Below are 12,500 nucleotides of genomic sequence, written 5' to 3' on the forward strand. Positions count from 1 at the left end.
CCTCCTGTTCTGACACACTCCCTCCTCCTGTTCTGACACACTCCCCCCTCCTGTTCTGACACACTCCCCCCTCCTGTTCTGACACACTCCCCCCTCCTGTTCTGACACACTCCCCCCTCCTGTTCTGACACACTCCCTCCTGTTCTGACACACTCCCCCCTCCTGTTCTGACACACTCCCCCCTCCTGTTCTGACACACTCCCCCCTCCTGTTCTGACACACTCCCCCCTCCTGTTCTGACACACTCCCCCCTCCTGTTCTGACACACTCCCCCCTCCTACACACTCCCCCCTCCTGTTCTGACACACTCCCCCCTCCTGTTCTGACACACTCCCCCCTCCTGTTCTGACACACTCCCCCCTCCTGTTCTGACACACTCCCCCCTCCTACACACTCCCCCCTCCTGTTCTGACACACTCCCCCCTCCTGTTCTGACACACTCCCCCCTCCTGTTCTGACACACTCCCCCCTCCTACACACTCCCCCCTCCTGTTCTGACACACTCCCCCCTCCTACACACTCCCTCCTCCTGTTCTGACACACTCCCCCCTCCTGTTCTGACACACTCCCCCCTCCTACACACTCCCTCCTCCTGTTCTGACACACTCCCCCCTCCTGTTCTGACACACTCCCCCCTCCTGTTCTGACACACTCCCCCCTCCTACACACTCCCCCCTCCTGTCCTGACACACTCCCCCCTCCTGTTCTGACACACTCCCCCCTCCTACACACTCCCCCCTCCTGTCCTGACACACTCCCCCCTCCTACACTCCCCCCTCCTGTTCTGACACACTCCCCCCTCCTGTTCTGACACACTCCCCCCTCCTGTTCTGACACACTCCCCCCTCCTACACACTCCCCCCTCCTGTTCTGACACACTCCCTCCTCCTGTTCTGACACACTCCCCCCTCCTACACACTCCCTCCTCCTGTTCTGACACACTCCCCCCTCCTACACACTCCCCCCTCCTGTTCTGACACACTCCCCCCTCCTGTCCTGACACACTCCCCCCTCCTGTTCTGACACACTCCCCCCTCCTGTTCTGACACTCCCCCCTCCTACACACTCCCCCCTCCTGTTCTGACACACTCCCCCCTCCTGTTCTGACACACTCCCCCCTCCTACACACTCCCCCCTCCTGTCCTGACACACTCCCCCCTCCTGTTCTGACACACTCCCCCCTCCTGTTCTGACACACTCCCCCCTCCTACACACTCCCCCCTCCTGTTCTGACACACTCCCCCCTCCTGTTCTGACACACTCCCCCCTCCTACACTCCCCCCTCCTGTTCTGACACACTCCCCCCTCCTGTTCTGACACACTCCCCCCTCCTACACTCCCCCCTCCTGTTCTGACACACTCCCCCCTCCTGTTCTGACACACTCCCCCCTCCTACACTCCCCCCTCCTGTTCTGACACACTCCCCCCTCCTGTTCTGACACACTCCCCCCTCCTGCTCTGACACACTCCCTCCTCCTGTTCTGACACACTCCCCCCTCCTACACTCCCCCCTCCTGTTCTGACACACTCCCCCCTCCTGTTCTGACACACTCCCCCCTCCTACACTCCCCCCTCCTGCTCTGACACACTCCCCCCTCCTGTTCTGACACACTCCCCCCTCCTACACACTCCCCCCTCCTGTTCTGACACACTCCCTCCGACAGACCAGGCAGAGACAGACCTGTGTTGTCAGCATGCTGGATCTGAGCTGGTTCAGGACTCTGCTCTTCCTCCTCCATATCATCCTCCCCTCCAGCCTCATCCAGGGTTACCAGAGTCTGATAGGAGAGAGGGGAGGTTAAAGGATGTAGTGTGTGTGAGAGAGAGAGAGAGCGAGAGAAGGGTGTCATTAACATTATATTAAAAAGTCTTAACTTAATACATCCGATAATAAGCACCAAGCTCTGTTGACATGGCGGTGCAGCTTTGAGGAGAGAGATGAGAGAGAATAGGAGAGAGAGATGAGGAGAGAGAGAGAGAGAGAGAAACAGACAAAGTAAGCAGCAGCATTTCCTGACCTCTGGGTTGAAGGTGTCTCCTGATTCGTCCTCCTGGCTGATGGGGTGTGGCTCCAGGCTACGCCCCTCCGCTCCTTCCTCACCAACGACCTCATCCAAAGTGACCAAAGCTTGCAGGTCTGTCTCCTCATCCATCTCTCCCTCCACTCCTCCTTCATCCTCTCCGATCTCATCCAAAGTCACCAACCCCTCAGTATCCACTCCGACCCTCTCCTTCTCCCTCTTCCGCTCCTTCTCCTTGCTCCTCTCCCTCTCTCTACTCCTCCTCGTCCTATCCTTCTCGCTCGCCCTCTCTCGTTGCTTCTCCTTCACCAGTTTTTGTTTCTTAATCAGTTCTTCCTCTTCGGCGGCGTCATCTGGGTAATCCTCCTCCTCCTCGCTCACCTCATCCAAGGTAACAACGTTACTCTTTTTTGGGGTACCCCCCTCGGACTCTCCTGTGGGGATCTTGGTCACCTCTGGAGCTTTGGGCATCCTCTTATTCCCCTTCTTACCCTTCTTCTTCTGGGGTGATTTCTCACTCCCCTTTAGGGGCTTGGAGCCACCCTGAGATTTAGATTCAGTCATACGGTTGTCCAGAGCTTGGGTCGTTTCCGTCTGATCATCGACTGAATCTATTATCTGGAACCCCTCCATCTCCCCGGGTAGAGAATCTCTTCGGCCTGTGAGAGAGTCGGCCATATTGTCTTCTAGAGAGTCGAGGATCTGGAAAGCAGATTCTTGTTCCTCATTGGAGATCTCTTTGTGTTCCTCTAGAGTAGATTCAGCGGATGCAGGCGCCTGGTAACCCAGAGATAGAGATCCAGACTGTTCTTCAGTGTCTTGGCTGTCCTCTTCTCCGTCTCTTGGTGTGTCATCATCCACGGTTTCGTCGAGTATCTGGAAACCGCCATTTTCTTCTTCTTTGGGTACTTTGTCAACAAGTGATTGGGGCACCTGGTGACCCGACACTGTCTCCACCTCTTGTAGTTGTAGGGCCTTCTGAAGGTCTTGCTCCTTGGCTGGGGCAGACGGATCGGTCAGACCAAGCTCCAGTGGACAGGCTCCATTCTGAGCCTCGGTACCCAGAACCGAGGCACCTTTTTCAGCCTGCGTAGGCTCCATATCGCTCTCTGACACAGCACTTTTTTCTTCCTCGTTCCCCGTCACTGCAGTGTCCAACACTGACATCTTGTGGTCGGATGACGGTACCACACCTTCCGTGTCACATCCCTTTGTGACCACTACTTCCTCTTCCGACTGAGACCGAGTCTCCAAGGGTACAGGCTCCGCCTCCATATCGACTATGGTGGCGTTGTCGTCGTCAGCTTCCTGGGTTTCTGCGGCTTTGGTTGCTTCAACTACAACAGCAGCTGAGGACCTGGTCTTGCGTCCAGAGGCGGCACGTGGTTGAGCTTTCACTGCTGCAGCTTTTCGCGGAGTCTTCTGAGCAGGGGGGGTAGATGAGGTAAAGGAGGAGGAAGGGCTTTTGGACGTGGGTGTCTCCTGCTCCTGGCTAGATTTCGGAGTAGAAGTTGGAGTATCTGGGGTAGCCCTCTTGCGTTTGGATGATCGTTTTGACCTTTCCGAGGCTTTGTCTTGGGTCTTGTGTGATGAAGACGAGGATGGTTGCGGTGGGTTGGTATTTTCAGCCTCGTCCCCTTCCACCTCATCCACAGTAACAAACTCATCCATGTTGAACTGGTCCAGGTCGAAGGGGATGACGTCAGACGTGAAATCATCTTCCGCGTAGCCAGTAGCCTAATATGAGATAAGAATCAATCAATTAAATCAATTATTCAAATCAATCAATATTCCACAAAAACTATATTTGTCCTCTGAAGAGGTGGATTGGTCAATTTATTAATTTTTTTAATACACATTTTTTTTCTCTCCAAAAGTTCAACAGAGGTGCTGTAGTTTGAATAAGATGTATGAGGGTGTACATGAAACCCAAATCCAACAGCTTGCTACAAACAGACTGTAGTGGTTTGGATTCTGTACATTACCATTTCAAAATGGTGTGTTTTTTTTTTAGAAATCTTCCAATTTTGAAAGCACCGTCTGCTCACCTCATCTCTAGACTTGCTCGTTTTACCGCCGCTGCCGTGGCTCTGTGGAACAAACAAAAACCTTTAATACGATCATTTCTTTTCTATCTCAGAAACGGAAAGAAATCACGGCAACAACAAAAAAAGTCACACCCTTTCAACAACACCTGGAATCTGAATATAAAACATACATTCACCATCAAGCCTTTTTCTCCTTTTATTTTCACTTTTCTTTTACCTTGCTCCTCTCCTCCTGCTCCTCCCCTCTCTTCCCCTTCTTCTTGGCGGGGCTGCTGTCCCGCCTGCTGCTCCTGCGGGAGCCAGAAGAGGAGCTAGACGAGTTGCCGTGTCTCGACGTCGGAGGACCCTGCTCCTCCTCGGAAGGAGCCCGGCTGCTTCTATGCCTGGAAGAGTCTCTCCTTTCTGGGGAAAAGCGGTCGCGGCGCCGGCCTCTCCCTCCAGAGCACTGGGTCTTTCCCCGGTTGAATTAATTCATGTATTTTATTAGACATTTAAATACATGAAGAATTGCCTCAGTACAAAACATACCTTAAAATATTAGCAGAAGCTTAAGCATGAAGGTGCAATCAATCAGACTGTCGGTGATTCAAATCTGTCCCTTAACAAATTCATCATTATCATCATTACAATTGTTATTAAAATACATACATTGTTGTGGTCCGGTTTCCCGGGTCCTGAAGGTGGTTTCTTAGTGTCTGTGGTCTTTTTAGCCGGTGTTGTCAGAGGCTTTTTGTCTGGCTGTGACTTCTTCTCTGGGTGTGACTTCTTCTCTGGCTGGGTCTCCTCTTTTTTCATAGTCTCCCCAGTCTCGTCTTCTGGCTCGGCCGGGACCTGGTTATCCGTCTGCGCCGTCTCCTCAGCTGCAGGGCTCTTCCTGTTGGGTAGAGGCTTGGCCTGGTCCTGTTCCTGTTTAGCCTGTCTCCCCATGCGATGCTGGTGCACCGCAGCCTCCAGGGCCTTGAGGATCTCGTCAGTTACTGGAGGAAAGTCCAGAAGTTTGTCTTCTACCGGCACAGGGGCCGACGTTACCGGTGTTTCGGAGTCGACGGGATTGGTGACGTCGCTGGTGATGACATCATTAACCGCGACAGACAGAGAGTGAGTGGCAGTCCTTGCTACGGGTTCTCCATTCTCGCCTTTAGCAGCCTCCACTGCGGCGGTTTGGCTTTGGTCGTTGTCAGAGGTTGTCGTCAGGTCAACAGGTTCCGTGGCGATCGGACTTGGTTCTGTTGCGGTCACAATCGTCATGGTTTCACTAACCACTGTAATGACGTCACTGCCCTTCTTGGTGCGACCTGCTGCAATCTCACTGGTCGAGGCGACGCTGCTCTGGGTTTCCATGGCGACCTCTTCCTTGGCAACCGTGGGTAATGAGGTGGAAACAACAAACTCCTTATTTTCCTTTACTGCTTCCTCCTTCATTGTTTTCTCTCCTCCTTTCCTCTCTTCCTTAGTCTCTCCACCCTCTTTTCCTCCAGGCCCCACCACCCTTGTCTTTCCGTCGGAATTTATCGCTATGATGTCACTTCCTGGTTGCTTGGCCCCCATGACGTCACCCGGTTGCTTGGCAGCCACAGCAACAGGCCGAGTGGTAGCGGTGGCTGTGGATCTAGCGTTGGTGCTGGTACCGTCAGTAGTGGACTTAACGGGTTTAACTGGTGTCGCTGCACCTTTAGCTACAGGTTTCTTGCCTTTGAACGCTTTCTTCTTGCCTTTGGTGCTGAAATGACAAGACAAACGTGTAGATTATAATAAGGTGATGTTTACATGCCCAGATCAGCCTAAAGGTCTCTAGTAGAACATACGGGACAGGAGTTGTTCCCTGCCCAGATCAGCCTGAAGGTCTCCAGTAGAACATAAGGGACAGGAGTTGTTTCCTGCCCAGATCGGTCTAAAAGGTCTCCCTGCCCAGATCGGTCTAAAAGGTCTCCAGTAGAACATACGGGACAGGAGTTGTTCCCTGCCCAGATCGGTCTAAAAGGTCTCCAGTAGAACATACGGGACAGGAGTTGTTCCCTGCCCAGATCGGTCTAAAAGGTCTCCAGTAGAACATACGGGACAGGAGTTGTTCCCTGCCCAGATCGGTCTAAAAGGTCTCCAGTAGAACATACGGGACAGGAGTTGTTCCCTGCCCAGATCGGTCTAAAAGGTCTCCAGTAGAACATACGGGACAGGAGTTGTTCCCTGCCCAGATCGGTCTAAAAGGTCTCCAGTAGAACATACGGGACAGGAGTTGTTCTCTGACTAGGAAAAACACTGGGCCCTAATTGTATCCTATGTCCTTAGAAACAGGACGTCATACAATGCTTGGATTGGATAAAACCTTGACGCAATGAAAAGTTGAGGTATTAAGATATTTACCTGACGACAGCTGGGGGCTGTTGAACTTCGACCAGAATGTTGAACTTGAGAGGGTTGTTCTGAACTACACAGGGGAACTTCTGGAAACGAAGAAACACCGCCATCGCCACCGCCGACGACTCCATCTCAAAATAGATCTGAGATATAGAGATAGAGGGAGAAAGATCGACAGAGATGTAGAGAGAGATGTAGAAAGATAGAGAGAGATGTAGAGAGATAGAGAGAGATGTAGAGAGATGTAGAGAGATGTAGAGAGATGTAGAGAGATAGAGAGATATAGAGAGAGATGTAGAGAGATATAGAGAGATATAGAGAGATAGAGAGATGTAGAGAGATAGAGAGAGATGTAGAGAGATAGAGAGAGAGGGAGAGAGATAGAGAGAGAGAGATGGACAGAGATGTAGAAAGATAGAGAGATGTAGAGAGATGTAGAGAGAGATGTAGAGAGATAGAGAAAGATCGACAGAGATGTAGAGAGATAGAGAGAGATAGAGAGAGATGTAGAAAGATAGAGATGTAGAGAGATAGAGAGAGATGTAGAGAGATAGAGAGAGATGTAGAGATAGACAGAGATAGAGAGAGATGTAGAGAGATAGATGTAGAGAGATAGAGATGTAGAGAGATAGAGAGAGATGTAGAGAGATAGAGATGTAGAGAGGCGTAAGGACAAGTATGTGCCGTGTATGTAAAAAAAAAGAAAGAAACGTATATAAACTAAGTTGTGCTTTCTTACTACCATTGATTGTTTGAGGAAGAAACTTGAAATAACCAGGTTCCAACCTTCTTATGCAAGTAAAGTATGTCGGACAAAAAATTAAATACAAATCGACAGGCCTGATGGAAACAGCAAATTTGTCAGTAAACTTTCCATAACACGCTCGACAAGGTGGGATCTTTTTGTTTCTGTAAAATGTATTGTGTGAGAAATTGTTACTACATGATTCCATATGTGTTATTTCATAGGTTTGATGTCTTCACTATTATTCTACAATGTAGAAAATAGTAAAAAATTAAATACATAAAAACCCTTGAATGAGTAGGCGTGTCCAAACCTTTGACCGGTACTGAACATTAAGTGATTTCTCCATTCTGATTGTTTTATACTGTTCAATTCAAATCTTTGGCTACATTGAATGCTCTCTTAGCTACTTCATGTAGCTAACATATTCATGCTTTGCGTATTCCTCTTTGATTTAGAAGATACTGTTGATTTAGGTTTCCACTTAGGTTTACACTTGCATTTAGGTCTACACCATCACTGGTATTATCACGCTGTATAGCCAACTACATTTGCTCTGACTCAGTACATGTATTAGCTAGCTAGCGATTAGCATGAGTGGTTGACAAGATTGAGGCTCAACAAGCTAAGAAAAGACAAACTAGCTGTTTGCAGACGTGAGAAACACAAACTAATAATGTAAATTATAGAATGCTAGTGGATTTATACTTAGAAGCAAAGTGAAAACAGCAATCGTTGTCATCAACATTGTAGCATGTGCTGCATTGACCATGCAGACTGAACGCAAGTGTCTCGTCGTCGAGTGTACTAGCAACTCATTCTGACTCATTTATATCAGGACCTGGTAACGCATTCTCATTCTGACTCATTTATATCAGGAACTGGCAACTCATTCTGACTCATTTATATCAGGAACTGGCAACTCATTCTCATTCTGACTCATTTATATCAGGAACTGGCAACTCATTCTGACTCATTTATATCAGGAACTGGCAACTCATTCTCATTCTGACTCATTTATATCAGGAACTGGCAACTCATTCTCATTCTGACTCATTTATATCAGGAACTGGCAACTCATTCTGACTCATTTATATCAGGAACTGGCAACTCATTCTCATTCTGACTCATTTATATCAGGAACCGGCAACTCATTCTGACTCATTTATATCAGGAACTGGCAACTCATTCTCATTCTGACTCATTTATATCAGGAACTGGCAACTCATTCTCATTCTGACTCATTTATATCAGGAACCGGCAACTCATTCTCATTCCGACTCATTTATATAAGGACCTGGCAACTCATTCTCACCCTGTTGATCAGAGACAGCGAGTCGAGGTAGGCTCCGAAGCGTTTGACGAGGTTGTGAACCTCCTGGACTGCTGTGGTGCGTATAGGGACGTTACTGACAATCAGAAGACGTTCCTTCAACGTTGGGTCCTGTTGACAGACAGAGGGTTTACTAACAGGTTATTAAGGGGACATTAACAGGTTATAAAGGGTTTACTAACAGGTTATAAAGGGGTCATTAACAGGTTATAAAGGGGTCATTAACAGGTTATAAAGGGGTCATTAACAGGTTATAAAGGGGACATTAACAGGTTATAAAGGGGACATTAACAGGTTATAAAGGGGTCATTAACAGGTTATAAAGGGGTCATTAACAGGTTATAAAGGGGTCATTAACGGGTTATAAAGGGGTCATTAACGGGTTATAAAGGGGTCATTAACAGGTTATAAAGGGGTCATTAACAGGTTATAAAGGGGTTATCAAAGCAAGGTATATTAAGCAATTAGGCCTGAGGGGGTGTGGTATATGGCCATTACACCACGGCTAGTCACGACGCAACGCAATATACCACAAACCCCTGAGGTGCCTTATTGCTATTATAAACTGGTTACCCACATAATTAGAGCAGTAAAAATACATGTTTTGGACCCATTTATTGTCGTTGCAGGAAATGTAACCTTTCTACTTAAATGTATGAACTTACCGAAGTGGTGATGCCCTTCAGAAATGTGTACGCATACTCCTGCAATACAAAGAACAAACACCTATGATGACTGGACTGTGTATGTTCGTGCAGTGGTGGAAAAAGTACCCGATTGTCATACTTGAGTAAAAGTAAAAGATACCTTCATAGAAAATGACTCAAGTAAATGTGAATGTCACCCAGTAAAATACTACTTGAGTATGTAAAAGTCCAAAAGTATTTGGTTTAAAATCTACTTAAGTATCAAAAAGTAAATGTAATTGCTAAAATATATTTAAGTATCAAAAGTAGAAATCATTTCAAATTCCTTATTTTAAATCAAACCATACGGCTCCATTTTCTTGTTTTATTTTATTTTACGGGTAGCCAGGGGCACACTTCACTCCGATAATTTACAAACGAAACATGTGTGTTTAGTGAGTCCTCCAGATCAGAGGCAGTAGGGATGACCAGGGACGTTCTCTTGATAAGGTGCGTGAATTAGACCATTTTCCAAAGGGTCCTGCTAAGCATTCAAAATGTAACGAGTACTTTTGGGTGTCAAGGCGAAATGTATGGAGTAAAAAGTACATCATTTTCTTTAGGAATGTAGTGAAGTGAAGTTGTCAAAAATAGAAATAGTAAATTAAAGTACAGATACACAAAAAAAACAACAACAGTTGAAGTCGGAAGTTTACATACACAGGTTGGAGTCATTGTTTTTCCAACCACTCCACACATTTCTTGTTAACAAACTATAGTTTCTGATAGGCTGATTGACATCATTTTATTTAATTGGAGGTGTACCTGTGGATGTATTTCAAGGCCTACCGTCAAACTCAGTGCCTCTTTGCTTGACATCATGGGAAAAACAAAATAAATCAGCCCAGACCTCCACAAGTCTGGTTCATCATTGGGAGCAATTTCCAAACGCCTGAAGGTACCACGTTCATCTGTACAAACAATAGTACGCAAGTATAAACACCATGGGACCACGCAGCCGTCATACCGCTCAGGAAGGAGACGCGTTCTGTCTCCTAGAGATGAACGTACTTTGGTGCGAAAAGTGCAAATCAAACCCAGAACAACAGCAAAGGACCTTGTGAAGATGCTGGAGGAAACGGGTACAAAAGTATCTATATCCACAGTAAAACGAGTCCTATATCGACATAACCTGAAAGGCCGCTCAGCAAGGAAGAAGCCACTGCTCCAAAACCGCCATAAAAAAGTCAGACTACGGTTTGAAACTGCACATGGGGACAAAGACCGTACTTTTTGGAGAAATGTCCTCTGGTCTGATGAAACAAAAATAGAACTGTTTGGCCATAATGACCATCATTATGTTTGGAGGAAAAAGGGGATGACTTGCAAGTCGAAGAACACCATCCCAACCGTGATGCACAGGGGTGGCAGTATCATGCTGTGGGGGTGCTTTGCTGCAGGAGGGACTGGTGCACTTCACAAAATAGATGGCATCATGAGGAAGGAAAATTATGTGGATATATTGAAGCAACATCTCAAGACATCAGTCAGGAAGTTAAAGCTTGGTCGCAAATGGGTCTTCCAAATGGACAATGACCCCAAACATACTTCCAAAGTAGTGGCAAAATGGCTTAAGGACAACAAAGTCAAGGTATTGGAGTGGCCATCACAAAGCCCTGACCTCAATCCTATAGAAAAAGCGTGTGCGAGCAAGGAGGCCTACAAACCCAGCTCTGTCAGGAGGAATGGGCCAAAATTCACCCAACTTATTGTGGGAAGCTTGTGGAAGGCTACCCGAAACGTTTGACCCAAGTTAAACAATTTAAAGGCAATGCTACCAAATACTAATTGAGTGTATGTAAACTTCTGACCCACTGGGAATGTGATGAAAGCTATAAAAGCTTAAATAAATCATTCTCTCTACTATTATTCTGACATTTCACATTCTTAAAATAAAGTGGTGATCCTAACTGACCTAAGACAGGGAATTCTTATTAGGATTAAAATGTCAGGAATTGTGAAAAACTGAGTTTAAATGTATTTGGCTAAGGTGTACGTAAACCTCCGAGTTCAACTGTACTTAAGTAGTACTTTCAAGTATTTTTACTTAAGTACTTTACACCACTGTGTGTGTGTTACCTGAATGTGGTTTGTTTCAAGGTGGGTCAAGGTGAAGGTGAGGGGACAATCTAGTAGTTTTGGAGGAAACAGTCTGTAGTCCGTCAACATAGAAATGCTCTTCAGTCTCTCCATACGGACGATGGCCTGTTGGGACAAACACACTCATTACCAAGACAACAACAACCGCCCAAGTTATAGTACCGCATCGACATATCGGATCCAACGTTAAAGAATCAACAATAACAAAAACAGGTAAAAAAAAAAAATATATATATATATATAACAAAATAATGTATTTTGCAGTTTTGATTTTGTTATTATGTTTGAGCAAAATAACACTACATTAGGCAAGTTAAAATGCATAGAATTGCAGGAAATTAGCTTTAAAACGGCTATAATGTAGAAATTGGATTTTTTTAAAAATGCAAGTATTCCTCTACACTGCCAAGCTTGGGGGCCTCTAAAATGCCCCCTAAATCCAGCCACCTCCTGCCATGAAAACCACACACACACAGCCAACCTACCCATCTCTGGCTGGGCAGTATGAAACAGTTGTCGAGTCCAGGTATATATCCATAAGGATTCACCAGAGCCAGAACGTCTTCCTCTGTATAGCCGGAGTCTGGTAAACCTTCAATCATCACAAACCTACTATTCACATAGTCAGGCTACACGCACGCACACACACACACACACACACACACACACACACACACACACACACACACACACACACACACACACACACACACACACACACACACACACACACACACACACACACACACACACACACACACACACACACACACACACACACACACACACACACACACACACACACACACACACACACACACACACGTCAAGGAAGAGTGAGAAACAAGGATTCGTTTTTCTCCTGACCCACAGACCATCAAACATCACTGAACGTCACCGTTTACATTTTTAGCAGTCTAATGTTAAGTGCCTTGCTCAAGGGCACATGGACAGATTTTTTTTCACCTAGTCGGCTCGGGGATTAGAACCAGCGACCTTTCGGTTACTGGCACAACAAGCTACCTGCCGCCCCACTTTTAATATGATTAATGTATGTTTAATGTCTGTTTTTAATGCTGTGAAGCCGAAGAGACATTTCCAAATTGCGGGCACAATAAAGTTTTTCCTAATTCTAATTCATAATTATACGGACAAAATAAAATACAACTTTATTTAGGGCCAGACGACAGAAACCATATCCCGCCTCCACGG

General features: G+C 46.6%; 1 protein-coding gene across 1 annotated transcript in view; it reads right to left on the bottom strand.

The window, feature by feature from the left end:
• Positions 1–12,500, bottom strand: part of znf638 (zinc finger protein 638) — a 33,029-nt gene that overhangs the window by 3,291 nt on the left and 17,238 nt on the right. The window contains exons 11-20 of the mRNA XM_084189493.1: positions 11,774–11,917; positions 11,268–11,393; positions 9,168–9,206; positions 8,485–8,613; positions 6,431–6,567; positions 4,718–5,789; positions 4,287–4,520; positions 4,070–4,111; positions 2,019–3,758; positions 1,682–1,778 (exon numbers count right to left, since the gene is read on the bottom strand). Of these exons, the coding sequence (XP_084045619.1) occupies positions 1,682–1,778; positions 2,019–3,758; positions 4,070–4,111; positions 4,287–4,520; positions 4,718–5,789; positions 6,431–6,567; positions 8,485–8,613; positions 9,168–9,206; positions 11,268–11,393; positions 11,774–11,917 (3,760 nt within the window). The remainder of the gene's footprint in view (positions 1–1,681; positions 1,779–2,018; positions 3,759–4,069; positions 4,112–4,286; positions 4,521–4,717; positions 5,790–6,430; positions 6,568–8,484; positions 8,614–9,167; positions 9,207–11,267; positions 11,394–11,773; positions 11,918–12,500) is intronic.

This window comes from Coregonus lavaretus, assembly GCF_964263955.1.
Source record: "Coregonus lavaretus genome assembly, contig: HAP1_SCAFFOLD_2606, whole genome shotgun sequence".
Taxonomy (NCBI): domain Eukaryota; kingdom Metazoa; phylum Chordata; class Actinopteri; order Salmoniformes; family Salmonidae; genus Coregonus; species Coregonus lavaretus.